The sequence below is a fragment of the Anolis sagrei genome, chromosome 5, assembly GCF_037176765.1.
Source record: "Anolis sagrei isolate rAnoSag1 chromosome 5, rAnoSag1.mat, whole genome shotgun sequence".
In the NCBI taxonomy this organism is placed as follows: Eukaryota; Metazoa; Chordata; class Lepidosauria; order Squamata; family Dactyloidae; genus Anolis; species Anolis sagrei.
In genome coordinates, this window is record NC_090025.1 from 141,598,893 (window position 1) to 141,626,067 (window position 27,175).

A 27,175-nucleotide genomic window follows, 5' to 3' on the forward strand; every position below is an offset into this window, starting at 1 on the left:
CTAGGTGGCGGCGGCGGGCGGTAGGCGCGTGGGTCGGAAGCAGCGGCGGAGAGAGAGCGAGAGAGAGAGGCTGAGGGAGGGAAAGGCGCGAGCGAGCGAGCGAGCAAAATGGCGGCGGCCGCGCAGCTCACGGACGAGGAGCTCTTCTCGGAGCTGCGGCGCCTGGGCTTCTCTCCGGGCCCGGTGACGGAGAGCACGCGGCCGGTGTACCTGAAGAAGCTGAAGAAGCTGCGGGAGGAGGAGCGGGCCTCCAAGACCCGCAACAGCGGACACCTTCTTCACCCGGGGCCGGGAGGCGGCTTGGCCGAGCTCTCCCCTTTTCCCGGCGGCAGTCACAGCAGCAGCAGCAGCAACAACAACAAAGTCCTGCTGGGCTTCAGCTCGGACGAGTCGGACGCGGAGGCCGGGCCTAGAAGCCTCGTTGGAGGCAGCAGCAGCAGGAGGGACCGCGCCTCAGCTGCACGCCGGGAGCCGAGGCCTACTGCTGCTTCTGCGGCAGAGGCAGCGGCGGCGGCGGCGTCTCCTCTTCCTCCTCCTTCGCCCTCAGGCTGCCTCCCGCATAGCAGTAGCGGAGGCCTGGCTGAGGCGCCGGCGCGACGAAGGCCTCACGCTTGGTGGAGGGCCTCCGCGGGGCCTTGGGAAGCGCCTCAGCCGCCGCAGCAGCAGCACCACCAAGACGACGACGAGGAGGAGGGAGACGAAACACCTCGAGAGCGCTGCAAAGCCAGGGCGGTGAACGGCAACCGGTTCCTGTCTTATAGCCGGAGGGAGAAATACTCCGACTCGGAGGAGGAAGAGGAAGAAGAAGAGGAGGAGGAAGAAGAGGAGGAGGAGGAGGAGAAGGACGCCTCGTTGACCCGCCACTACTTGGCAAGGAAGGGCCTCAGCAAAGGGGTCCCTTTCGCCAGCCATCCTTGTGCTGATGGAGATGGGGATGGCTCCATGGAGAGCAGCGCGAGTGGGCTGGACAGGGCAGCCAGGGGTCAAGAGGAAGGCGGCCTGCCCAGGCTCCGCCACGGCGCCTCCAAGAAAGGCCTCTTCCTGCCGCCCTTGGACTTGGACATGGGCAGGAAGCCGGCCAACAACCACATTCTGGGGGCCGATGGCGGGTTCGGCCCTGAATCCAGGATCTACGCACCCGCCGCCACCAACAGCATCTCTCCTGGCGGGGCTGCTCCTCCCAGAATGAATCACTCCAACCACACGGGTCCCAACCACGCGTACCTGAAAAATATCTACAAGCAGAAGCTTTCCGAGCCCGAAGAAGATCTGCTTCAGCAGTTCAAGAGGGAAGAGATATCCACTACTGGAGGGTTCAGTGCTCACTACCTGTCTATGTGCCTCTTGACTGCGGCCTGTTTGTTTTTCCTGGTGCTGGGACTCACCTACCTGAGGATGAGGGGGTCTGGAGTGGCTGTGGATGGGGGAGTTGACAGTAAGTATTAGGGTTGGAGGCTGAAGTCCTGTGGCAAGCCAGAATGACAGTGGAGTAAATGGATGTGTCTTGAGAGTGTATTGCAGAGGGTAAGACAGGCATGGGCAAACTTTTGGCCCTCCAGGTGTTTTGGACTTCAACTCCCACAATTCCTAACAGCCTCAGGCCCCTTTCCTTTCCCCCTCAGCGGCTTAAGAGTTTGTAAAGAGCTCCAGATGGGATACTGTAACCCAGGTATGGGCAAGCTTCAGCCCTCCAGGTGTTTTGGATGCTGTTCTGACCAAGTTTCAGACCTTGCTCGGGCCCTTTCTACACTGCCATATAAAATCCAGATTATCCACTTTGAATTGGATTATATGGCAGTGTAGACCAGGCATGGGCAAACTTTTGGCTCTCCAGATGTTTTGGACTGCAACCCCCACAATTCCTAACAGCCTTAGGCCCCTTCCCGGCTCAGCCGCTTAAGAATTTGCAAAGAGGTCCAAATGGGATACTGTAACCCAAGTATGGGCAAACTTTGACCCTGTAGGTCAGTGGTTCTCGACCTGGGGTCCCCAGATGCTTTTGGCCTACAACTCCCAGAAATCCCAGCCAGTTTATCAGCTGTTAGGTTTTCTGGGAGTTGAAGGCCAAAAGCACCTGGGGACCCCAGGTTGAAAACTACTGCTCTAACTCTAAACTAGGCATGGGCAAACTTCGGCCCTCCAGGTGTTTTGGACTTTAAATCCCAGCCAGTTTACTGGCTCTTAGGAATTTTGGGAGGGAGCCTGGAGGGCTGAAGTTTGCCCATACCTGCATCTAAACCTATGTTTCGTGAAAATGCTTTAACACAGTGATTCTCAACCTGGGGTCCCCAGATGTTTTTGGCCTTCAACTCCCAGAAATCCTAACAGCTGGTAAACTGGCTGGGATTTCTGGGAGTTATAGGCCAAAAACATCTGGGGACCCCAGGTTGAGAACCACTGCTTTAACACAATGTTTCTCAAACCGTGCTCCTGCAGGTGTTTTGGACTTAAGCTAAGAGAAATCCCAGCCAATTTACCTACTGTTAGGAATCGTGGGAGCTGAACTCCAAAACACCTGCAGGAGCACAGTTTGAAAAACTGCTCTGTTTTAATTTTAATTTTTTTATCAGGAAGTAGTGCATTGGACACTAGTTGAGTACCTTGGTGCTTTGGTGCTTTCTTTCTCAGAATTGTTGTGCCTTGGAATTACAGAATTATAGATATAATGGTACCACAACAGTTGTGGTCCATCCCCCTTTTATACACCTGAAATACTCCCAACAGATTGGCTTCAAACTTCAGTTTAGGGACCTCCAAAGAAGCAGAGGCCACCATCCTTCATGGAGGTATATCCCACTGTTAAATCCACAGTCCTGGTTTATAAATGGAAACTTGATCCAAAGCTTGTGACCTGTAGCCTAGTGAGGGTTCTCAGGTGGGGGATGCAAATAAAACCTTAAAGAACAGTTTGGTCTTCATTCCAGTGCATGTTTTATCCTGGAGGCCACTTCACATATTACAATGTTTGCACATGGGAAACATGTTTATTTCAGAATAAAGTAGTTGCATAGTATAATTTATTATCTTGTAAGCCTCATTACATTGTATAGTATGCTGATTCTTTGAGGGAAGTGCTTCCAGTATTAGTGTTTGTAATGCATGAAGTGACATAGCAGCTTCTGTTCAGTTTCTGAGGGCCCTTACACACAGCCCTATATCTCAGAATATCTGCTTTGAACTGGGTTATCTTATTCCCATTCCATGTATTCCAGTTCAAAGCAGATAATGTTGGATTTTATTCAGCTGTGTGGAAGGGGCCTGAGAAGCTCTTTCTGAAAAGTTTGCAATTATGATAAAATACAATTTCACATTATCCTTTATCACTGGTTAAATTGCAGTGGCTTCTAACAGTTGAAGGGAGGGGTTAATGGCTAAAAGAAGCATGATTTGTTGTGTGTATGGACCTTCAAGTCACCTGTCAACTATAGTTTTCTTATGCAAGGAATATTCAGACATGGGGCCCTTCCAGACTATTCCTCTATTCCAGAATCTGATCCCAGATTTTCTGTTTATCCCAGATTATCTGGCAGTGCGGACTCATATAATCCAGTTTAAAACAGAAAACCTGGGATTAGATTCTGGGATATAGTGCCTGTCTGGAAGGGCCCATGGTTTCCCAACAGTAGTTCCCAACATTTGGTCCTCCAGGTGTTTTGGACTTCAGCTCTCAGAACTTCCAGCCAGCTTACCAGCTTTTAGGAATTGTGGGAGTTGAATTCCAAAACACCTGGAGGACCAAATGTTGGGAACTACTGCTCTAAAATATAACCTACAGCACTTAGTATTGTTGACAGTCTCCCATCTAACTAATAAGATTGATCCTTCTTAGTTTGCAAGATCAGACAGGATCTGGTGTCTGCTTAAGGGATTTTAAGTTCAGAAATGGAACTTTCTGACCAGTATTGAAACACTTGTTCATTGGTTTATAGTTATTCTAGCCAAAAAAAAAACCCCCACAAAAACATCTTGAACACAATGCATGCTGCATTTTATATAGAAGTATGTCAAGGTTCACACATGTATATACACACCCTGGGCACAGAGAAATTAATAGTAGATCATTTCACATCAAACTGAGTAACAGTAATACCCTAGCTGCTATGTGAAAAATGTTTTTTCTCTATCTTGATAGTTCTTTTAGTATATTATAGTTTCGTAGGTTGTGAAAACATTGTTTATTAGGAAAGCATGGATAAAAGAAGATTCATCTTGAAGTCACAGTTCTGTTTGTAAGTTGTGGGTAGGATTCATGTGACCATACAGGTGATGTTAGCCTGCAAGTCCCAGCACCCTTAACAAGTGGTCAGTCATGCTGGGCTTTAGGAATATAAATATATGGTCAGATGTAGTGTTTCTCTAAAATACTGCATCACATTATAGGTTTAGCTCTACAAATAATATTTGATCCCTTCTTTATTATTATTATATAATTGGCTTTCTGAATTTTTATATCCAAAATTCATGATAGGTAAATTATCAGAACTGTGGTTTTTTTAAGTACAGCAACACTGATAAACCTTTGATGTATGTTGAGATTCAAAAACTCCAAAGTTCACCGTTACCATTTTACCAAGTTTGGCTTAAAATTGTTTGGAGCACTGCAAACAGTGGGTAGATACATGGAATACCTTTTGTTGTTGTGTGCTTTCAAGCCATTTGCAACTTAATGGCAGCCCTAAAGTGATCCTGTATTTGGGTTTTCTTGGCAAGGTCTGTTTGCTCTTCTCAGCCTGAGAGGGAGTGATTTGCCCAAAGTCACTCAGTGGATATCCATGGCTGAGTGAAGATTCAAACCCTGGTCTCCAGAGTTGTAGTCAGATATCGAGACCACTACACGTCACTGGTTCTGAAATGCTTGTTAATGAGAGTTACCAAAGAAAAGAAAGAATTCAGTACCAAATCATAATGTTTCCCCATAATTGTGGCAGTTGTCTCTAGACTGTATGCTTAGTAGTTTGGAGAGACAGACAAGGGTGTGTGTGTGTGTGCAAATATAAATAAAGCCCCTAATTTAAAACCATGAGATCATGCATATTTGTTCACCTGTGGTTTTAGCAAATTGATACTGCATATTGAGATGGCTTAGTTCACATAATTCATGTCTAATTCATGAAACAACCGAAGAAGGCATACTAGGGAAATATTATAAACTTATTGTAAATTCACATGTTATTTGTACATCTTTATTAATAAGATGCAGAGCACATTTTGACAGCCTATTGCTCTTTTAATTTACTCCTCTCTCAGGGCTGAAGAACCTTTGGCTCTCTTGATATTTTGAATGACAGCTCCTTTAATTTCTTAAAATTGGTCATGGTGCCTGAGACTTATGGGAACTGCTGTCCAAAATATTCTCCCCATATAATTATTATGTTAGATTTTGCAAGTTCATTCCAGAATAGAGAAGTCTTTATCATTGTATAAAGATTGGTGTGTGCATGTGAATGTGTATCTTGTCAGCGATTCTAAAGTATATATAATATGTAAGATTAGGAAACAAGAAATTTTCAGTGCCAGAAATTGAATGATGAAATATTTGTGTGGTGTAGCTGTTGGCCAATACATTGGGCATGAAACTTCTGTCAAATCTATGTTCAGTTCTGAGGAAATAAATATATATTGTACTTTTAAAACTATGATACAAATCACAAAACAGTTCACTGGGGAGATCCCATGTTTTATATGCTGGCCTTTAAAGGTATTTCCCTGTATTGGGCAATACTTCAACTCTATTGAAGGGGTCAGCCTTCCTCAACTTGTTATCTTTCCGCAACTTACCCTCCATCATCGCATCCCAGATTGTTGATCAGTCTACACTTGATACAGTGTATTGTCTGGATTTACCCATTAAGGCTAAGTCATTATTTAGCAAGTTGTGTGCCTAGATGCTGTGCTGCCTCTTTGCATGTTGTTCTCTTTTCTCTTATTCCCTCAGCTTTACTAAAGCTAGCTTAATTTTAAAAACTGCTTTGTTGTGTTTAATGAAGTAGAAAAAATTGGTGATGATTTATTTAATACAGCACCATTAGTACACCTTTTGTATCCATGGATTCTGTACATTTTCCCTGTCCTCCACCCAAATTCACGGGTTTTAGGACCACATAAAGTGTTACTGCATTTCTGTGCAGTACCTTAAAAGCATCAGATCCTGTCTGATCATAGAAGCTAAGCTCTGGTTATTACTTGAATGGATTATTACTAAAATATACCATATGTTACATGCTATATTTTAGAGAAAGGAGCTGACAAAGCCTTGCCTAAGAAAATGCCTATGAAATTCATGGATTTGTCTTATGTCAACAGATGACTTGAAGGCACATACATAATTAATAATCTATATGTAGAAATATAAATGAGTGAATTCAGTGCTTCCAGGACCTCATTTTTTTAAAGAAGTCATAGAAGGCAAAGAGGAGGACTGCATAAGTCATGGTCCTGAGTCTGCAAGACTTGAGCAAGTCTGTTCAAGTTAAGGTAACTTGGAGGTCTTTCATTCAATGTGTTGGCATGAGTCTAAGTCAACTTGACAGCACTTAGCAAAAAAATAGATTCACCAAATTAAAGTCAGTTATAAAGAAGTTGCTCGCGATAGAACTAAGGAATTTGCCTCTGAGTATTTGTTTTCAGTATCAAAACTGAACTCATATGCTTGATACACAGAAGCCCACATCTTGTTTCCCCCACATCCTGGCCTACTCCTTTAATTGCAGCAACTAGGCATTAAAATGATATGAAGTGATTTTATTTTTTCTTTTAATAGGCAAAAATCTGTCCATTGGGAACCTTGATGTAAATGTAAGTATATATTTAAAAGCCATGTTGAAGACTGTTTCTTGGCTTCTGACCATCACTGCCTGATATTTCATTAAATTGGTTATGGACCAGTTTCAGTCTTAGGTGGATTTACTATGGAGATTGGTTTATTGTGTGTTAGACATCTGTTATTGAAAAACTTATGTTTTCTGCCTAATGTAACTGAGAAGTTCTTGTGTGGGCCTCTGAAAAGTGGCTTATATTTTAAAACTGGACTTGAACCATTTGAATACAGAGCATAGAATGAGATATTGCAAAATTGAATGAGGAGAGATTGTGGTGTTTTGTTTTTAATATATGAGTCAATGTACTGTGGAAGATGTATTAGTTTCAGTTATTGAACTAGAACTGAGAAATGTGTAAACAACTTGTATAATTTGTTTTCAAAATCCCACAGTTTTAGTTTTATTCTGGAGCGCCCAGTGGTGCAGTGGGTTAAACAGGCAGGACTGCTCACTGGTAGGTCAGCAGTTCGAATCCAGGGAGAGCAGGTTGAGCTCCAGCTTCCCATGCGGGGCCATTAGAAAAGCCTCCCACAAGGATAGTAAAACATCAAACATTGGGCGTCCTATGGGCCAACGTCCTTGCAGATGGCCAATTCTCTCACACCAGAAGCGGCTTGCAGTTTCTCAAGTTGCTCCTGACACTAAAAAAAAAAAAAAAAGGTTTTATTCTCAGTTAAAATTTTCTGCTGTTGACTGGATTTGGAAAGCCAGATTAGACCCTTCATGGTGAAGGTGTTTAATAATTATCCAGGAATAATCCAATATTTCATATATCTTATGACTTCACTCTTCTTTGAGCCAATTCTGGAATGGGTTGTTGTAGGTTTTTTCGGGCTATATGGCTGTGTCCTAGGAGAGAATGCCTCTAGAACATGGCCATATAGCCTGAAAAAAACCTACAACAATCCAGTGATTCCAGCCATGAAAGCCTTCGACAATTCTGGAATAATTGTAGTTCAAACCATATGGATTTAGACACATGGGAAAGTAAGTTGTTTAAATCCATATAGTCAAGACAGAGCATTTTCCCCCCATTCTTGTTGCTATTGAGTTTATCAATATGAAGGCATATTTCTTGCCTTCAAATGATAGTTTTGAATATTTGTAATCTTATACTTCATAATGTGGGGTGTCTGTTAGAAACTAAGGAACTATGTTGTTTTTAATTCTATCAAGATTAAACACATATTAACAAGATTTGTTGACTGGTTTCTTACATTTCTAGGCAAATGAAACCATTCTCATGAATAGCTTGTACATACTTCACGACAAGCTGGCACAGATAGCAGGTAAGCATTTAAAAGTATTATTAAACTATTGAATATCAGAATGCATATATGTAAAAATAAACGAGGTGCAGTATTTCACTGAAAACAAAGTGCCATCAAATGTAAGGCACACCCCATTATTGAAGTTTTAATTTTGGAAAAATTTGTTGAAATAGAAGTGGTGAAAGTTGGCTGAATTCTTGAAATATACTCATTACAATATTAAATGAAAATGAAATGCAGTTGTATTAATTAGAAAAGCTACTATTAAGCTAGGAAAGTTATAATCAGCTGTGTTTGCCTAATCAGCAAAAGAAATTACAGCATGATAATGGCTTCAGATGGGACCAACTAAACACTAAGGCTACTTTCAAATTCTGGACTGCTTCATCAGATAGAATGCTAAAATCAAATGTTCACCTCACTCTGTCAATTTTCAGGGAACTGGATGAGTTGCTATGTGGGAAAGGGGGATTGGAAAATCTTGTTGAGCTTGCTCAAGTCTGCATCAATCCATTATATATAGAACATCAGTGAATTCAAAATTTTAATTTAGGTTGTGTTTTTGCACTAAATTAACAGCAATTGCTATTGAAAGTACAATATATAAAGGAATTATTATTATTCAGCTGAAAGTCATATATGAAAGATCTGACAGTTAAATTTCAGTGTTGAATTTGACCTCAGTTTTGCTTTCTCTATCTTTTTCTAAGGAATGTGGAATTTATTATGGTTATGCTTTGAGGAATGAAGGTTCACCCTCCTTAGATTGTCTCTACTGTGCCTTTCTTTGATTCTAGGTCTTCTTTATTTTGACAATGTTTTATTTGAAAACTAGAGTTTATTATATGTTCTTAGCAAACTATAGTTTATTACATGTTCTTAGCAAAAGAAGCTGGTTATTTAGAAATTGTAAATTTATTATGCTAGCTCTGAAATATCTCTTTGTCCCTTGGTTGTTGTATGCCTTTGAGTCATTTCAGACTTATGGCAGCCCTAAGGTGAAACTATCTTGGGGGTTTCGTGGCAATTTTTTTTTCGTGGAGAGTTGCCTTTGCATTCCTTTGAGGGTGGTGGGTTTCTGTGGCTGAGCAGGGATTTGAACCCTGGTCTCAACTACATACTGACTCTTTCTTCCTGCCTCTCTTCACTTTTACTAACCTAATATTAATGTTAAGTATTATCTCCAAATTAAAATTGAAACATCTTGTAAATTGATAATGTATGAGCATAAATTGATTTATGGGCCATTATTATGGTTATGTGCTTCTTCTATGGATGAACTTCAACTTGAGTTTGAGACAGACTGTTTATGTTTATTAACTCTGAAGTATAAAATGCTATTTGAATGTTAAATCCTTCTGAAATTGTTTCCTTCATGGTGGTGGTGGGCGGGGGGGATAGTTCAGTTAAGAGTGATACCATTGCACTTGGAATAGGCTTTTTAATGTTTTTTATTTTTTAAGTGCACTAGTTCAAAGCATTTCCTAAACTTGGCCAAGGTTTGTCCATCTGCGATCAGTATCTAGCTTCTAGCTTCATTCTTCCAGATTCAACCATCTGGGCTTACTAACTTTGGATCTTTTTGAAATTACCCTGTAAACGATCTATCTAAAAACAATACACATTGTGCAGTGCACATTGTAGAATGCATATTTTAAAATCTATATTCAATCTTCACACTTCTCAAGTTCTTAGGACGAAGGTGACATGTTTAATAGTATATTGCTCCCAAATGAAGCATTAAATTCTACCTAAACATTAGGAAGAAATTCTTGATGATCGGAACTGTTCAATCATGGAATGTGTTGCCTTGGAGTAAGGTGGAGACTCCTTTTCTGGAGGTTTTAAAACAGAAGCTGGATGGCTATCTTTCAGGAGTTCATTGATTGTATATTCCTTCATTGCGGGAGGTTGGACTGGATAGCCCTTGTGGTGCCTTCCAACTCTAGGATTCTGTGATTCTGTCATTTTCAAAAGAGTTTAGATACATTTCACCAATAGCCTGGAATCAGAAGCAATATCCATCTGTGTACAGTATTAGTTGCTGGGGAACATGAGATCAAGTGTGGAGTTTCACTCATACTCTCCTGGTGGCAGGCATACCAATGGCAGCTACTCAGCCACTATGCAAAAGGAATGCTGAATTTCAGTCTGATCTGGCATTGCTCTTACACTTTTATCATGGTTTGCTTTTCTTATTATACAGTTATAGTCTTGACTAAAATAGATTAACATTAATAAAACTTGCTTCTAAAATAAATTCTCAAAACGATACTTCTATATTCCATGAAATTTATTCTGCTTACATTTTATATAATTATTGGAGAACCTTTGCATACTAATTTAAATCTCTTCTACTTTTAGCTTTTGTGTTCTTACAGTTTTCAACAAAATTAATGAATACTTGCAAGTTTCATATATGTATAAATCCCATGTTTACATTGAAATGTAAAGAGTGCATTACATGCCTTGGATCTTAAGATAATTAATTTAAGGAAGTACAGTACAGGAAAAACTCCTATTCTTTCCCTCCACCTGGAGCCACTTGCAAAGGCCTTAGGTGGACCATCCTGGAATGAAAAACCTTTCAGAAGTTTCTTGGCAGCCTGTCTTGAACAGTGTTTATTGGGATGTGGAGGGTGGTTTAAGGGAAAAGACATATTTTTGGGATGAATCTCCATAAACTAACTTGATCTGGAACCCCCCCCCCCCCCCCCCCCAAGTAGCAGCCTGTGCCTCATCATCTCACATTGTTTAGGAGCACTTTCTGACTTTTTAAAAAAAAAATTGGTGAGGGATAGGGGGGATGCAGAGAGGAGAAGACTGTAAACTTTGCTTCTTTGAACTCTCTTATTGGGATCCACACCTATATACTCAGAATGTCATAGTATTAAGATGTTATTTAATAATATAAAGGTGTGCCACCTGATGCTTGGGCTATAGTCCAGTATACCTACTTATCTGTAAGTGACAAACATTGAACTCAGTGATTGCTACTTCTAGTTAGACATATATGTCTGTAGCAGCATCTTGTCTGGTAGTAAGTAAATAGCATCTGTGGGTTGGTTATATTTATAGAGAGGAGCATATTTTTAATTAAGAGTATAAAAAAGTGAAAATAGCAAACTACTCAAAATAACAAAATACTTGAAAATAACATACTCATATGCACCCAAAGTGTATATTCTTTAGTTGCTTAACAGTGTGATATTTGAAACCAAAGATGCTTAATATATAAACAGATAATACAAATTTGATTCTCCTAGGGGATCATGAATGTGGCAACTCTGTCAAGAAAGGACTTTCTATTCAGGAGGCTGCTGCATATTTAAAAGTAAGAACAACTTCAAAATATATTTTAATGGAATTATCTGTGGTATTTTTGCATTTTCTACTTGTATTTTCAATTACTCCTTTGTCCCTCTGGGTTTTATTGGGCTGTGAATCAGATTATTTATTTATTTATTTATTTATTTGGTACGCTTATATACCGCAACATCTCAGCCTGTGCGGCGACTCGTTGCGGTTTACAGCATGTTAAAATATACAATACACTTTAAGCATATAAATTAAAAAATTTAAAAATACATACAAAACATTCATAGTATTGGGCCACCAATACAGATCGGAACATCTCATCGTTTAAATCGTAGTCCAATTCTTTATCCTTGATTGCTAATCCATGGTCAAACAACATCACATCAAAAATCAATTGAAGGCTTGCACGAACATCCAAGTTTTTAGTTTCTTCCGAAATGCCATTAGCGAGGTGGCTGATCTTAGTTCAGTAGGGAGGGCATTCCAAAGCCGGGGGGCCACCACAGAAAAAGCCCTATCTCTCGTTCCCACAAGCCGCACCTGTGAAGCAGGTGGGATAGAGAGAAGGGCTTCTCCTGAAGATCTTAGGGTCCTGGTGGGCTGATAGGCCGAGATACGTTCGGATAGGTATGTAGGGCCAGAACCGTTTCGGGCTTTAAAGGTCAAAACCAGCACTTTGAATTGGGCTCGGTAGCTAATCGGTAGCCAGTGGAGTTGGTACAGCAGAGGAGTTGTATGCTCCCTGCGCCCAGCCCCTGTTAATACCATGGCTGCCGCCCGTTGGACTAATTGGAGCTTCCGGGCCGTCTTCAAAGGCAACCCCACGTAGAGAGCGTTGCAGTAATCAAGACGGGATGTAACCAGAGCGTGGACTACCGTGGCCAAGTCAGACTTCCCAAGGTACGGTCGCAGTTGGCGCACGAGTCTTAACTGTGCGAATGCTCCCCTGGTCACCGCCGAAACCTGGGGCTCCAGGCTCAGCGATGAGTCCAGGATCACACCCAAACTGCGAACCTGTGTCTTCAGGGGGAGTGCGACCCCGTCTAACACAGGCTGTAGCCCTATACCCTGTTCGGCCTTGCACCTCTGTCTTGTCTGGATTCAATTTCAATTTGTTCGCCCCCATCCAGACCGTCACAGCGGTCAAGCACCGGTTCAGGACTTCGACAGCCTCCTTAGTAGCAGGTGGAAAGGAGTGACAGAGTTGGACATCATCTGCGTACAGATGACACCGCACCCCGAAACTCCGGATGATCTCGCCCAGCTGCTTCATGTAGATGTTAAACAACATGGGGGACAGGATTGAACCCTGAGGAACCCCACAAAACAAAGGTTGTGGGGTAGAGCAGGAGTCCCCCAGTGACACCTTCTGAGACCGACCCTCGAGGAATGACCGGAGCCACTGCAGAGCAGTACCTCCGAGACCCATTCCCGCGAGGCGTCCCAGAAGGATACCGTGGTCGACGGTATCGAAGGCCGCTGAGAGGTCGAGTAGCACCAACAAGGACACACTCCCCCTGTCGAGCTCCCGACGGAGATCATCCACTAAGGCGACCAAGGCTGTCTCGGTACCATGTCCCGGCCTAAAACCAGACTGTGCCGAATCTAGATAATCCGTGTCTACCAAGAATGCCTGGAGTTGTGAGGCCACCACACGTTCCATGACTTTGCCCAAAAAGGGAAGATTGGAAACAGGCCGATAGTTTACCAATTGAGTGGGGTCCAGTGATGGCTTCTTCAACAGCGGTTTTATCACAGCTTGCTTTAAGCTGGCTGGAAAAATGCCTTCCCGAAGGGAGGCATTAACCACCACCTTAACCCACTCGGCCAATCCCCCTCTGGCCTCCTTTAGAAGCCAGGATGGGCAGGGGTCTAGGATGCAAGTGGTAGCTCTCATTCCTCCAAGTACCTTGTCCACATCCTCAGTTTGAACCAATTGAAATGAATCCATCAAAATCGGACAAGCAGATGCTCGTGTTACATCCTCAGAGACTGCCGTTAATGCGGCGTCCAGTCCAGAGCGGATCAAAGCGACTTTGTCTGTAAAGAACCGAGCAAAAGCTTCACAGCGAGCAGCCGAGTCGTCAGGACACCCATCCTGAATGGTGGGTTTTAAAAGGCCTCTGACAACTCGGAACAGTTCGGCCGGACGGTTCTTTGCAGACGCAATAGTGGCCGCGTAGAAAGTTTTCTTAGCGGCTCTTATTGCCGCGGCATATGACCTTAAAAAGGCCACAAACCGTGTTCGGTTTGGCTCGCTTGGATCCGAACGCCACACGCTCTCTAGTTCCCTCTTCTTTCGCTTCAACACCGCCAGCTCCTCAGTAAACCAAGGGGCTGGTTTAGCTCGGCTACTTGAGAGGGGACGTTCTGGAGCGATCGTGTCTATTGCTCTAGTCATCTCCCCATTCCAGAGAGCGACCAGGGCATCAACAGGATCACCAACCGAGGTGGCGGGGAATTCCCCAAGAGCCATCAGGAATCCCTCTGGATCCATAAGTCTCCTAGGGCGGACCAATTTAATAGGTCCTCCACCTCTGCGGAGGTTAGGGGGTGCAGTAAGTCTAAAGCTGACCAGGTGGTGGTCGGTCCATGGCAACGGAGAGATGGATAACTCCTCAACACCGCCACCTTCCTCCCGTCCCTGACAGAAAACCAAGTCCAATGTATGTCCAGCACTGTGGGTGGGGCCAGTTACTTGTTGGGACAGACCCATGGTCGCCATGGTAGACATGAAGTCCTGAGCCGCTCCCGTTAGGGCAGCCTCGGCGTGGACATTGAAGTCCCCCAGCACAAGCAGCCGTTGGGACTCCAATGCCAGGTCCGAGACTACCCCCGCTAGCTCAGGTAGGGAGACTGTAGTGCAGCGAGGTGGACGGTACACTAACAGAATCCCTAAACTGTCCCGGTCACCCACCCTCAGGTGGACGCATTCAAAATTTGTTGACTGTGGGATGGGGGTCCTGGTCAGAGAAATGGAATCTCTATAGACTACTGCAACCCCGCCTCCCCGCCCTCCGGATCTCGGTTGATGCTGCACAGAGAACCCGGGTGGACAAAGCTGGGTCAAGTTTACACCTCCAGCTTCGTCCAGCCAGGTCTCTGTGATGCACGCCAGATCTGCCCGCTCATCCAGGATTAAGTCCTGGATGATAGTTGTTTTGCCATTGACAGATCTGGCGTTCAACAGCACCACTTTCAATCCTGAGGGACCGCCATCCTGGTTACACCTACTTACCATATCAGGAGGCCGATTTGGAATTACTAAAGTTGTTCCACGTTCCCTAGGCCGAATTAAAGGTCTCCTTTTCCCGTATCTCCCCTTCCCCACCACGACTTCTATGGGGGCTCCTCGGTTAACGGAAGCCTCTCCCTCCTCCATGACGCATTTGGTACTTATACCAATAAACCAAGGCTCATTTCGGTGTACATGCCATGTTACAGTCTCAGTTTGCCATAGCTTTGCCCTCCACGCATTCTTCGGTCCCGTTAGGTCATATTCGGGATCACTCGTGCTATTCCATTCCTTCTTGCCTATATATATAATGAGCAACCAGATTAACAGGTGCCAGGAAGTAGGTAATGGCATAGGTCGTAGTTATTAAGCACAGTTGGGAACAAGGAATTGTGCTGTTGGGATACAGATGATGTTTTAGCAGTATAATAGAGCAGCGATGAAGAGCGGCACACAACAGAGCAACACAATAGAGCAGCAACACAGTAGAGCAACGATAAAGTGCGAAAGCTAATGACCCTAGATATTAATTAAAGTGCGTCATGGAGGCCTGATTCAGCACTAGCTGTAACAATCGAGTTCAAAGTGCTATAGTGGCTAAGTGCACAAGAAATAATTTAAAGTGCTAATGGTATAAAGTGCAAGATCGCAGCAGTTAATAAAGTGCACGAAGTAACCAATTGATCATGGAGTCAAGATTAAGATTAATTAATTAGCAATCAGTAGGAACGGTCAGCACATTTTAAGATGGTCACACATAGGTTGCAATAATAATCAATCAGAACGAGGGAATTAGCATCGTCCTAATAGTTAGCACACTCAGAGCTAGATGATACAGTTGGGAAGGTCTAATGATATAGTGGATTAAAGTGCTAGTCGTATAAATGCTGATATCTTACAAGATTTTAAATAATGAGGTGCTGAAGGATGAGAATTGTTAACCAGCAAGGGTGGCCCGCTCAGTCTTCCGGGTTTGGTGGAATACACGGCGGGATGGTACACGCTCGGTCAACGCAGGCACTCAGTCTGGTGATGGTAACACAGTGATGGTGACACAATTCGGTCAGCACAGGGCCGGCTAGTGCTGGAGTCAATGCGGCCGGCTGCGGCGTCCCGCTGTAGCCAGCCCCAGCGCCAGCAGCAAGCACCGTAGAAAGGCAGCAAGGCCTCTCCTGATGCTGAGAGGGCCCTAGGAGTGTCGAGCCGCCGGAGCTGCAGGCCGTGAAGCGTCCGCCGACGCCCGCTGGAGCCAAGCCGAGACCTCTCAACGGTGGAAGCGCAGAGGCGGTTAGGATGCAGCCAAGGACACGGGCCCGTCAGTAGGTCCCAGAGGACACGGAGGAGCCAGGCCGCTCCCTGGGCGAGGGAGCAAAGCAACGTCCGCGGCAGTGTGGAAGGCCGCGGAGGAAGACCCCGCCCGGCTATGCCGGGCCAACAGGAGGCGCGAAGGCCGATGGAGGGCCCCAACCCGCTCCCAGGGCGAGGAATAAACAGCGTCCGCCGGGAGACTCCGACCGGCTGTGCCAGGCCACGGGGACACAATGGCCAATGGAGGCCCCAAACCGCCCCCAAGGCGAGGCCAGCAAGCAGCGTCCGCTGGTGGCGAGGAAAGGCCGCAAGGAAAAAACTCCGCCCGGCTGTGCCGATAGCAAGCCCCAGCAGATTCGTCGGCCTCCGCTCGGTTTCTTTCAGTTTCGGTTTCTGCCGCCCGGCGGCTGCGAGGCAGTGGTCACAACGCCAAAGCAGGTAAGCGCTTGATGGAAGTGCAGCTCGTGGAAGCGGGGAACCGGGAGGGAGCGAGTTCGTAGCCCGCAACGCTGTAATGGCGGCTAGCCGGCTCTACCTCCTCCTCCTTCTTCTAGCTCCTCAGGCTCTGTGTTCGCCTGTGCCCCTTCAATTGCCTCCCCAAGGCCACCTTCGCGACCCTGGTTTGGCAAAAGTAATTTGGGAGTGATTTTATGGCTCAGGTAACAAGATTTAAAAAGTTACAGTTCTTACTCTGCCAGAGCTAAAGTTTGTTGCTGCTGCCGCGCCGCCATCTTAACCGGATATCTTGGCTAGATTAGCTCTAGCCAAGATATCCAGTGGTCAATGTTGATGGGAGTCCTTTTAAGAGGAGATGTAACTGCAGGAATAATACATATCTTCATGCTAAATAGTGGAGGAAGATGACACCAGTAACAGCTCCTGTTGGCATGACCATAAACAATCCCACCATTTACCAATTGATCTAGCTGAGCATCCTTCAGAATTTCTAAGTTTCTTCTGGAAGATCACTTTGCTTGTGAACTTCCAGAAGCATCTTAGAAATTCTGAAGGAATGTGAGCTAGATCGATTAGTAAATAGTCGGGTTGTCTGTGATCATGCTGATGGGAGTTGTTACTGGTGTATGCAAAGACAAACATGTCTTTGCTTTCTAATATATGGTAAAAAAAATACAGTATTTTTCTTTCTTTTTTTTACTTTGCATTTCCTGTTCCTTGTTGGTGACATGCCTGGGTGCTTTAATTTGTCAGTTTCAGTGTAACAGTTTGATGCTTAAAAAGTAGGGATTGTTTTTGGATGCAATTGTACTTAGTAGGAAGTCCCTGTTAGTAGTAATAACTTTATTAATACTGCCATGATGTTTTACATTTTGGTTGATATGACTCTAAAATATAACAAATAATGAGGAAGAAAGTAAGCATTTTGTGATTGTTTGACAGCTGAAATATCTGTTGATAAAATCTGTTCAGAGCAGATGAGCCCAGAGCCAATCAATCCAGACAGGCATATCCAGAGGCCTGGCCTTTTCTCCAGCCCTGTTAGGTAGCTGCCAGATGCAATAAATCTACAAATACTATGTTTAATGCTTTTGTAGAAGTGGTTCAAAGAAATATTCCATTCATCTTCTTGAATGTAATATATAAATTCCGATTATAGTCAGGAATATTGTTTATTTATAAACATGTACTAAGCTTTCTAAACAAACTTGGTTGCTTGTGCTTCCTCCTATTATTTATGTTGAAAGAGAAATATTGAAGACTATGATTGAGTGTAGTGGTTTAATGTATTATGGATTATAGTATTTGTTTGTTTTGACATTGAACATGCAACAACATGTTACCACAATCGTGGCAATATTGGAGTGGGCAGATCCTCAGTCATCTTTGTATTGATGCAATTTTCATTTTTCCCCAGAGCTTAGGTGCCGACTATGAAAATGTCTTTAACAAATCCTTGGAATGGATTCTAAATAGCGGAGAGGATGTTGGCATTAAGTAAGTCATTTTATTTTGTACTCTAGCCTTTTTATCCAGAAGCTTAATTTCGTACATTCTTTTAAATGCTAGAGTTTCACTGATTTTAAGCAAGTTCTGGTTTCATCTGTTGCCATCTCGTCTTCTGTTTCATGACTTTCCATTCTTGTATTGTTTTCTAAGATGTTTGAGTAAATACACTAGATCACAAATCACAGTTGGAAAATTACCTTGCGCTTCTCCTAATGGTTTTGATGGCAAATATTAAGCATAGTTTTTGCTGATTTGGATATTGTAGCATTGTAGAGTTCAGCAGTCAAAAGATGGAGTTCAAGTGCTCAGTGAGCAGGAAGAAGTACACATGCCGGTGCCTCATTCATGATGGTTGGAATATCTTTTTTAATAGGTGTGTTGGCCACAGCTCTGATGAGGAACCTATAACCAATTCAACTGATGTAAAATACTTAATATCAACTAGACCACAGATGTCTTTTACATGTCGTTTTCGTCGTGCATTTTTTACTGCCTTGTGCAGATCATTAATCCTGGTTTTAGGTGAGTTCTTTTCGGTGTTCATGAAAGCCTATTTTGGGGAAATGGTTTCACAGAATCTCAAGATTTTAAAAATGAGTATTTAAGGTTTGGTAATTTTTTCTTAGTAGACCGAGAGAAGAAGAAATTAGCAAACATTTTATGAAATCATAATATAATGGGTTAGATGTGTGGTTGATGACGTCAAAATGCTTTTAATGCACAGGCAGTCCACACATTATCTTCACTTTTACAAAGCAATGGCCCAATGAAGCATCTTTTGATGCTCAATGAAAAAGCACCAGCATCTCCACAAGCAGCTTCTTTAACCTATGGGCATCTAAATGTTTTGAACTAGAACTATCACGGTTGTCATTCTATATGTTGGTTGGGGATTATGGGAGTTTTTATTTTTTATTTATTTATGCTTATTAAATTCTCACCCCTTCTTTGTGTTGGAAGGAGATGAAGGCAGCTAAAAAGGTGCTCAAAGTGGTCCAACTTGCTGCAATAGGTTTATAGTTCAATCCACCTGGAGGGCACAAGGCTGAGGAAGCCTTCTTCCTGTCCTTGCAACTTGCATAAATAATGAGTACTGTCCATTTAGTTTAATGGGGGCTATACTACGTAAACATAGTATTTAAAAATACACTTCCCAAAAGTATTAAAGGTAAACATAATCAATCATAAAAGCAGTGGATGTCTTGATATATTGAATAATATCTTATAATGCTTGTTTACATTCTTCTGGAACATTTTTAGAAAATTTAGATTTTTTCAGGTGGGGTGTCGGATATGTCTTCTTTCTAAGCAGCCTTCAATTTTTATAGAATTTGGTTTATTTAGCTAGATAAATCATCCTATTTTACACAGGTATAGGAATGATTTGGGGAGTATTCAGGTATATGAAGTATCGGTGGTCTAAAGAGGAAGAGGAGACGAGACAGATGTATGATATGGTTGTAAAAATTATAGGTAAGTTTTATTTAAAACTTTACTTGGTGGTCTGATTTTCTTTCATTATATTTATCCAGGAATTCAGTTGTGTGCAGGACTACTCCCAGATTGGCCAGAATTTGTATTTTAATTAATGGTCTAAACTGAACATAATGCAGAACAGTGCTTTTTTCCCCCTTTTCACTTCCAACCACAAGAAGAGATGAAACCTTTGCCTCAGTTTCCAATGAACTTCAGTTCATAATTGCATCTAACTCCTAAATTGGCTAGCTTAACAGTGGTTTGCATCCCTTAATAAATAATAGTTAATAAGTATGGGCGCAATGATGCTGCTTAGTTTTAAATAGATCTGATTTCTGTTATTCTGGTGAAAATGAAGTCCATTGTGAAAAATAACAGATTTTATCTGACTATCTTGTCCACATTATCCTGTCAACAGAATGTTGATTTTGAAAGCAAATACATTGTAACAATTTCCTGGCAGATCTGTGATTAGTATATTTTAATGCTTTCTAATTATCTTAATTTTGAAGAATTTCTGGCAGAAATAAAATGAGATTCTGTGGGCAGTAGGAGTAAACAGAGGGAAAAGCTTAAAGAATGAGGCTTCTAAACTTGCAACCACTATTCCTATTTGTTGGCATTTTGAATAACAATAAAACTATTCTTCATATTTTGCATGAAACATTATGCTGTTTGGTTGCTCTTCTCATCAGAAGTGCATTTATCTCCTTGCTTGCCAAAATGATATTTGCACTATTAGTACATACTCTTCATTGGCTTTATAAATATGATTGGTTTCAGCTTGATTTTCCTCATAGTTAACATAATGCAATGCTTTCAGATGTTTTAAGAACCCACAGTGAAGCATGTCAGGAAAACAAAGACTTGCAACCCTACATGCCTATTCCCCATGTTCGAGATTCTTTGATTCCACCTCAAGACAGGTATGTAGAAAGAATTATATATTGTTGCTACATTAGCTATCCCAAGGAACTGAAATATGCACTGTCATTGTTAGGCTTTGGTATAAGAACTATAGTGCTCTTTACAGTCAGATAAGTAATTTTACTAAAATAACCCCAATTCTATTCTTTTCCCCACCTCCTCATCCCTGGATTTATATTTTAGGAAAAAAATGAAAAAGGTATGGACTAGAGCTGTGGATTTCCTTGCTGCTAATGAATCTAGAGTTCGCACAGAAACACGGAGAATAGGTGGTGCTGACTTTCTGGTTTGGAGATGGATACAGCCATCTGCATCATGTGACAAAATGTTGGTCATACCATCTAAAGTATGGCAAGGACAAGGTACGCAACAATTGGGTCATCTTGAAATACTTGTTTTCACTCTAATCGACATTTAGGACTTACTCAAGAACATATATGGTTGTTTCAAAACAGATTTTGTTTATACAGATTCATTTTTGTCAATTAAATTTTAGTCAACAAACATTTTTCTAATCTGTACTCAATGAAAGTTTCTTTGGGTATCTGTAATTGCATTTATGAATCTATACAATTCTGAAAAATGATTTATTTTACATCTTGTTAGGTAACCCAAGCATAACATTTGTCTTAATAATCTGCCTAGTCTGTATCTCTGATTATCATAGTGATCTCTCATTATATAGTCAGCCATATAAATGTTCTAAAGGCAGGGATCTTGTGTCCCCTACTGAGAATATATGTGTGTGTGTGTGTGTGTTTATAGCCTCTCTTCTATGGGGACTCGGGGCTCAAAACAGACCTACAGCCCACATCAGAAATAAATCTCTATTTATTGCTGTATGTTAGTCATCTTTTCCTAGCAGGATTTCAGCCTTAGGAAAGAACAATAGCAGCTGTCATAGCCAGCTGTGGGATCTGTAAGTCATGATTGTGACAGGTTGGCATGGCACGACTGTCTTGCTATCTCTTATCAGCAGTTCTGTTAGGCTCCTGATTTGCTTTCTCAAAAAAGTAAATATGACGTGGGACTGAAGAATTCCAGTTCATGAGCCAAAATTAATTGTCATGTATTTACTGTATTTACTTCTATATGTGTAAGTATGAGTATATATAATTTGGGGGCCAAAATTGTGATCCCTGGATAAGCTGAGGGTCATAACAAAGAGGGGAATAAACCAATGCCACTTCAAGTTTCAGCTGCCACTGGTGGCTGCCATTTCCCTGCCCAGGCAATCAAAAAAAGACCAGAACTTGAGAAAACAGAAAGGATTGGTCCTTCTTTTAGGTTTTCCAGCATAGTCAGATGGACATTGATTTAGTGCAGCTTTGTTGCTAATATTTTTTGGTTACTTTCAAATGGGATTGCTTGTTTCTTATGTCAAGTGTAAGTGAGAAAAGCTACTGTTTATACTGTGGCCACATAGAATGTGGATGATCAAGGTACAAATGATTATTTCATTAAAAGCACAATCATGCATTCTGAGACCATAAATGAAAACACAGTTGCGCATATAAACACACACTTACATCTTACTTATCTACATTGTTTGAATATTGCAGGTTGACTTTATCAGTTTCTGTATTCAGAAATAACCTAAAGTTCTACAACTCATATGGTTTCATTGTACTGTGGTGCATGATACATAAAGAATACTTCATAAAAGTATCAGATAATATTAATACATTTCAAAAAATAATGTTCTGTTACTAATTAAATATTCTTATCTTCTTTTAAAATCTTGGCAGCATTTCACTTAGACAGAAGAAATTCACCACCAAATAGTTTGACACCTTGCTTAAAGATACGCAATATGTTTGATCCTGTCATGTAAGTATGCTTTTTTCATTCAATTTAAATAGACAATATTAGATTTGTGTATGGCATCTAGATGCTGAAGAAGTAAAGGGATTGCTGCTTTCTTATCTATTTCATCTTAGAGTGCTAGCATTGACTGATTGACAAGCTAACATCAAACTTAAATGTAAAGAAGGGATCATGGAAAAATTGACTTAGAAAGTATTAGGAAATTTTTTTTAGAAAAATATTGGAAAAAGAAGATGGGAATTTACCTCCAAATGAAGAATTGAACTTTTGGTGGGACTTTAGAACAAGAGATGGCTCTGGAGAAGGGGAGCACAGGGGTGAAAGAAAATAAAAGAGGGGAAAATGTATAGTATATGTATACAGTATATGTATATAACTATTTTTCCTCAAATAAATGTTTTATTAAAACTGGAAAAAAGAGTGCTAGCATTGGGTAGCTGAAGAAGGAAGAACAGAACAGATTTGCTTTGCAATATTTTAAAATTTATTTTTAATTACACAGCTGTCCATATTCCTGATAGTTGGCCTGTAAGGAGCCCACATATCTCTCCCCAGGATTTTATCTCCCCGGGATTTTATTTTGACTTTCCCACCTCTGGGGTTTAGTTAAAAACACTGTAAAGAAAGCATAAGGATATTTCCTCTCATCCAGGAGATGCCCACTATGCGTGTTCAGGGGATTAAGTGAGAAACAAACTAATATCCATCTTGCAGCTTCAAAAGCTTAATGCTCACATACTGCAGATTCCTATTCCTTACAGCTGTCTTGCCTGTATGAAATCTATATTCTTGGTACTCTAGATTTAACCTGTAAAAAAAAGAAATATCTGGGTTATTTTTAAATTGAAAATTTGAGGAGTTTCACGATAATTGTTATCTGCACATAATCTAGAGATGCATTGGGGTAGTTGCTCTGCTGTACTTTTCCTTATGTAAACCTGCTCTACCTCCCAATTCAATCAGCTTTAATCAGAGAGGTGTTTTCTGCTTGTGTTCATCCCCTTTTGAGTGTTGGTGGCATGGAACACAGGAACTGCTTGTCCCGTTTCCCCCCATTCTGATGTGTATGTGTGTTCTTTGGGAACAAATGAAACTTCTTTATATTAGATGTTACTGTTGGTTATTTTATCCTATGCTATTTACTCAGGCTGGATCCTTTAAGGTCAAAGATGTTGGTCTTTCTCAACTCTCCATCTTAAATTCCTTTTCACTTGAAATGGCAGGGATTAAATCTATGATATCTCGACCACTGAAAGAGATTGTAACACTTGTTATGTAATGTCAGAGGAAAGTGATGCAGTATTTTTCTTGACTGGCAGTGTGTTCAAGATGTCTTCTTAATTCGGGTTAAGTGAACATAGTGTTAGGCAGTTGTTTTGTGTCTTCATGTCATATCAGACTTATGGCAACACTTAAGGTGAACCTATCACTGAATTTATTCAGAGTGGGTTTGCCTTTGCCTCCCTCTTAGGCCAAAAGTGTGTGGCTTGCCTAAGGTCATCCAGTGGATTTCTTTGGCCAAGCAGACATTCAATCCCTGATCTCAGTGTCCTAGACCAACACCAAACCATTATACCACAGTGACTCGTTTATTAGGTAGCATACAATACTAAAATAAATCTCACTTTTTACATTTCTAAAAGAAATGTACATTTTTCTTGCTTAACATTCAGCAGGCATTTCTTTTTTATCCTCAAAAATGTACGATTATAGTGAAAAGTTATGTTCAGAGGGGGATCACCCACTTGTAGACTCACAAGCTGTTAGCTGCAAGACAAGTCCTCTCCTCCACTCCCCATGTATCCTATTCTCTCTTTGTATTTATAATATTTTCTCTGAGTTAGGGCCCTTCCACACAGCCGTATAACCCAGAATATCTCACAATATCTGCTTTGAACTGGGTTATCTGAGTCCCCACTGCCATATATTCCAATTCAAAGCAGAAAATTTGGGATTTTATTCAGCTGTGTGGAAGGGGACTCCAGTCTTCCGAAATGTTTTGATTGCAGATTTGCTTATTAGTAGTGTGGGCCTTAGTAACTTAAGACTGCTTTAATCAACTAAAATTAATAGTATCATTGACACATTTGATTTATGTTTGTGTGTGTTGTTGTTGTTTTTTTTTAGGGAAATAGGAGATCATTGGCACTTGGCAATTCAAGAAGCAATCTTGGAAAAATGTAGTGATAATGAGGGAATTGTTCACATAGCTGTGGACAAAAATTCACGCGAGGTAAAAAAAAGGACTATTAATATTAAAAATTATATTTATTTGATTTCAGTGTTAGATCTAAATTAGACTTTTATTTCCTTCCTCAGGGCTGCGTGTATGTCAAGTGTTTGTCTCCAGAATATGCCGGAAAGGCTTTTAAAGCATTACACGGCTCTTGGTTTGACGGTAAGAAATTTTGATTTACAAAATCAATCAGTCAGATCTTGGGGCTAGCTGGTACTAAATCAACATAAACAAGAAGTGTGGCTAATTTTTTAGACTGTGATTTTAATTGCTGTTTTAATGTTTATGTTTTAATTGTTTTGGATTTTAATGCATTTGTTTATTTATCAATATGTATATGCTGCATTGAATTGTTGCCTTTGTAAGACCAACCTGAGTCCCCTTTGGGGTGAGAATTTATTTATTTATTTAGAGCTTTTATAACCCGGTCTTCTCGACCTCCGAAGAAGGACTCAGGCCGGTTCGCAACAAGAGATTCATAAACAATAGTATAAAAACATTACACCTCATAATACACTAATCCATAAGATACATTAAAATACAAACATATAATTACATAAGGCCAGGGTAAAAGTGTGGTAAATAAAATAAAATAAATAAATGGATTAAAATATTATATATGGTTTTTAAAATCATGTTTAACTGTAAATCTGTGAATGTTGTAGTTTTGCTAATGGCAAAATCCTAATCTGTTGATTTGTGTTTTACTATAGGCAAACTGGTAACGGTAAAATATCTACGACTAGATCGATATCATCATCGTTTTCCCCAGGCTGTTAGTTGTAGTGTTCCATTGAAACCATCAAATACACACATGAACTCAATGTCGCATCTTCGTCTGCGGACAGGCACAGCTAATTCTCAGGGAAACTCCTGAGACGTTTTATTGATATTAGAACTGTTGACTTTCAGCGGGAACATTTCCTGTCTGGCCCTGTCTTCCACTTTTAGTACTTTTATATGTAACATTTTCATTAAAACGATGTTCAAGGAAGTCATTTTTTAAAAAAAATGAGCAATGAGGCAGTAGTGCTGAGTTACAAGAACAATTCCTCCGTAAAGTATTTTGGAGCTTATACAAACCAACACATTATGTTTTGCATGACAAATGTTGAATTTATTGAACATTTTCAGATGTGGCTGTATTTTTGCACCAAACAAGTGTTTGATAACAGTCTAAAAGCATGGAGATGTACTGTATTTCCGTAGTTTCCTGTGAAATAATCTTGTGGGTATTTTGTAACAAAACCACCTGCAGTTTCTGATGGAAAGTAAGTAGAAGTGTTAGTTTCTGTCTGGTTTTGGGTTTCTGTTGCTGTAAGAGCTTCATTTGTGTTGGCCGAGGGATGGGGAAGAGAGGTGGTCTTAGTGGCTGGAGAGGGAAAACCAACTGAATGCAGATGTACCTGTTTGTATATACATTTAGATGGTGGTGGTGGCATCAGCAAAGGTAATCTTTGTTTTGTGAGGATGTCTGCATTAAAGCAGTGAATAAGCTTCCTTATTTTATTCATAACCTAATGTTTTATATATTTTGGCTGTACCATTACATAAAGGCCAAACACCTTGAAGTATTAGATTACAAGTTCAATATCTTTTATAGGTTTTATATTAAAGTATATGGTTATGATTTTTGTGTGAATGGTCTGTAACTGTGATAATGGATTCGGAATTATGTGAGCAATAAAGAAGCAGTTGGCAGGTACTCCAAAAACTTTGTGAAAAGTTATTTATTACAAAAGCAAGGCATTGGCTATGTACCACTTTCCTGTATGATTCCTTAAACATGTGTAAAACTGAAAAAGTGCACATATTTTGGAAATAAATCTTGATTGTTAGAGCTTAGAGATGCAGTAAACTTACGGAAGAGTTGTGTGTGATATTAAATGTGTGCATTGTTTACACCTAAAACTGCAAAATGGTTGAAGTTTAGCTGAAAATACAGAATAATTGGAGATAACCATTCCTGCGGAAGCAGCATAATTTGCCGATCCAGCTGGGTATTGCATAGGTGAAGAGATGGGAAATCAACCGGTTTAAAATGAATTTACTTAAAACCCATTTTTATAGTAATGATCTGCAGCATGAACTTGCACAAATAATGCACGTTTCTTATGGTTAAGTGAACATGATGCACACTTCTGTAATGAAAAATCCTATTGTGCCTTACCTTTGTGCTTTTTTTGTGGGCAACATGTTTAATAATTGACATTTTCTTATCTGAAAAAAACCCTTAGTCAGTTTTATGTCCTGGATGCTAACAAACAAGTATGTGTAATATAATCAACCATGCAAAACACTACTCACCAAGAACAAGTACATATTTTTGAAATGTGAGTAGTCTGTTGCATCTGGTAGATTTTCCATGAGATTTACTACATACATATACGAAAATGTACAATATACATGTATATGTATTTATATGTATATAATCAGATTTTGCTGTATTTGTGCATCATAGTGATTTATTGATCTAATCTTAGTACCCATCTTGTGACCTGTTTGCAAGCGTGAATGTAAAATTTAGTTGTGGCAGTTTAAAAGGTTGCCTTTTGATGCAGATGCATCTTTCTTGCTTCTAAACTGTTTGTAAACACTGTACATTTATTATGGTAATCTGTACTATTATGCAGCTTATTTTACCTTTAAAATGTTGACCAATATTCCTCCCTGCAAGACAGATGGGAATGTGTATAATACCTTGGACATTTGAGAAACCAGATGTTTGTAATTTGTCCTGTAAAAAAACACAAAAGCGAATCAAAACTAATTAAAGATTTATTAGGGCTTTTTA

At 40.9% G+C, this 27,175-nt stretch overlaps 1 protein-coding gene across 1 annotated transcript; it reads left to right on the forward strand.

Moving 5' to 3' along the window:
* On the forward strand, positions 1-27,175 carry LEMD3 (LEM domain containing 3). The gene is made up of 13 exons (XM_060777516.2): positions 1-1,435; positions 6,761-6,795; positions 8,044-8,107; positions 11,356-11,423; positions 17,824-17,903; positions 18,289-18,437; positions 19,287-19,388; positions 20,215-20,317; positions 20,502-20,680; positions 22,067-22,148; positions 24,273-24,378; positions 24,465-24,543; positions 25,095-27,175. Exons 1-13 carry the CDS (start codon positions 109-111, stop codon positions 25,256-25,258), a joined length of 2,538 nt encoding a protein of 845 aa, XP_060633499.2. The 5' UTR covers positions 1-108; the 3' UTR covers positions 25,259-27,175.

Coding starts and splice junctions, on each gene's coding strand:
- LEMD3 (XM_060777516.2), top strand. CDS start 109: ATGGCGGCGGCCGCGCAGCTCACGGACGAGGAGCTCTTCTCGGAGCTG. Junction 6,796..8,043: donor TTGGGAACCTTGATGTAAAT/GTAAGTATATAT, acceptor TTACATTTCTAG/GCAAATGAAACCATTCTCAT. Junction 18,438..19,286: donor ATCATTAATCCTGGTTTTAG/GTGAGTTCTTTT, acceptor TATTTTACACAG/GTATAGGAATGATTTGGGGA.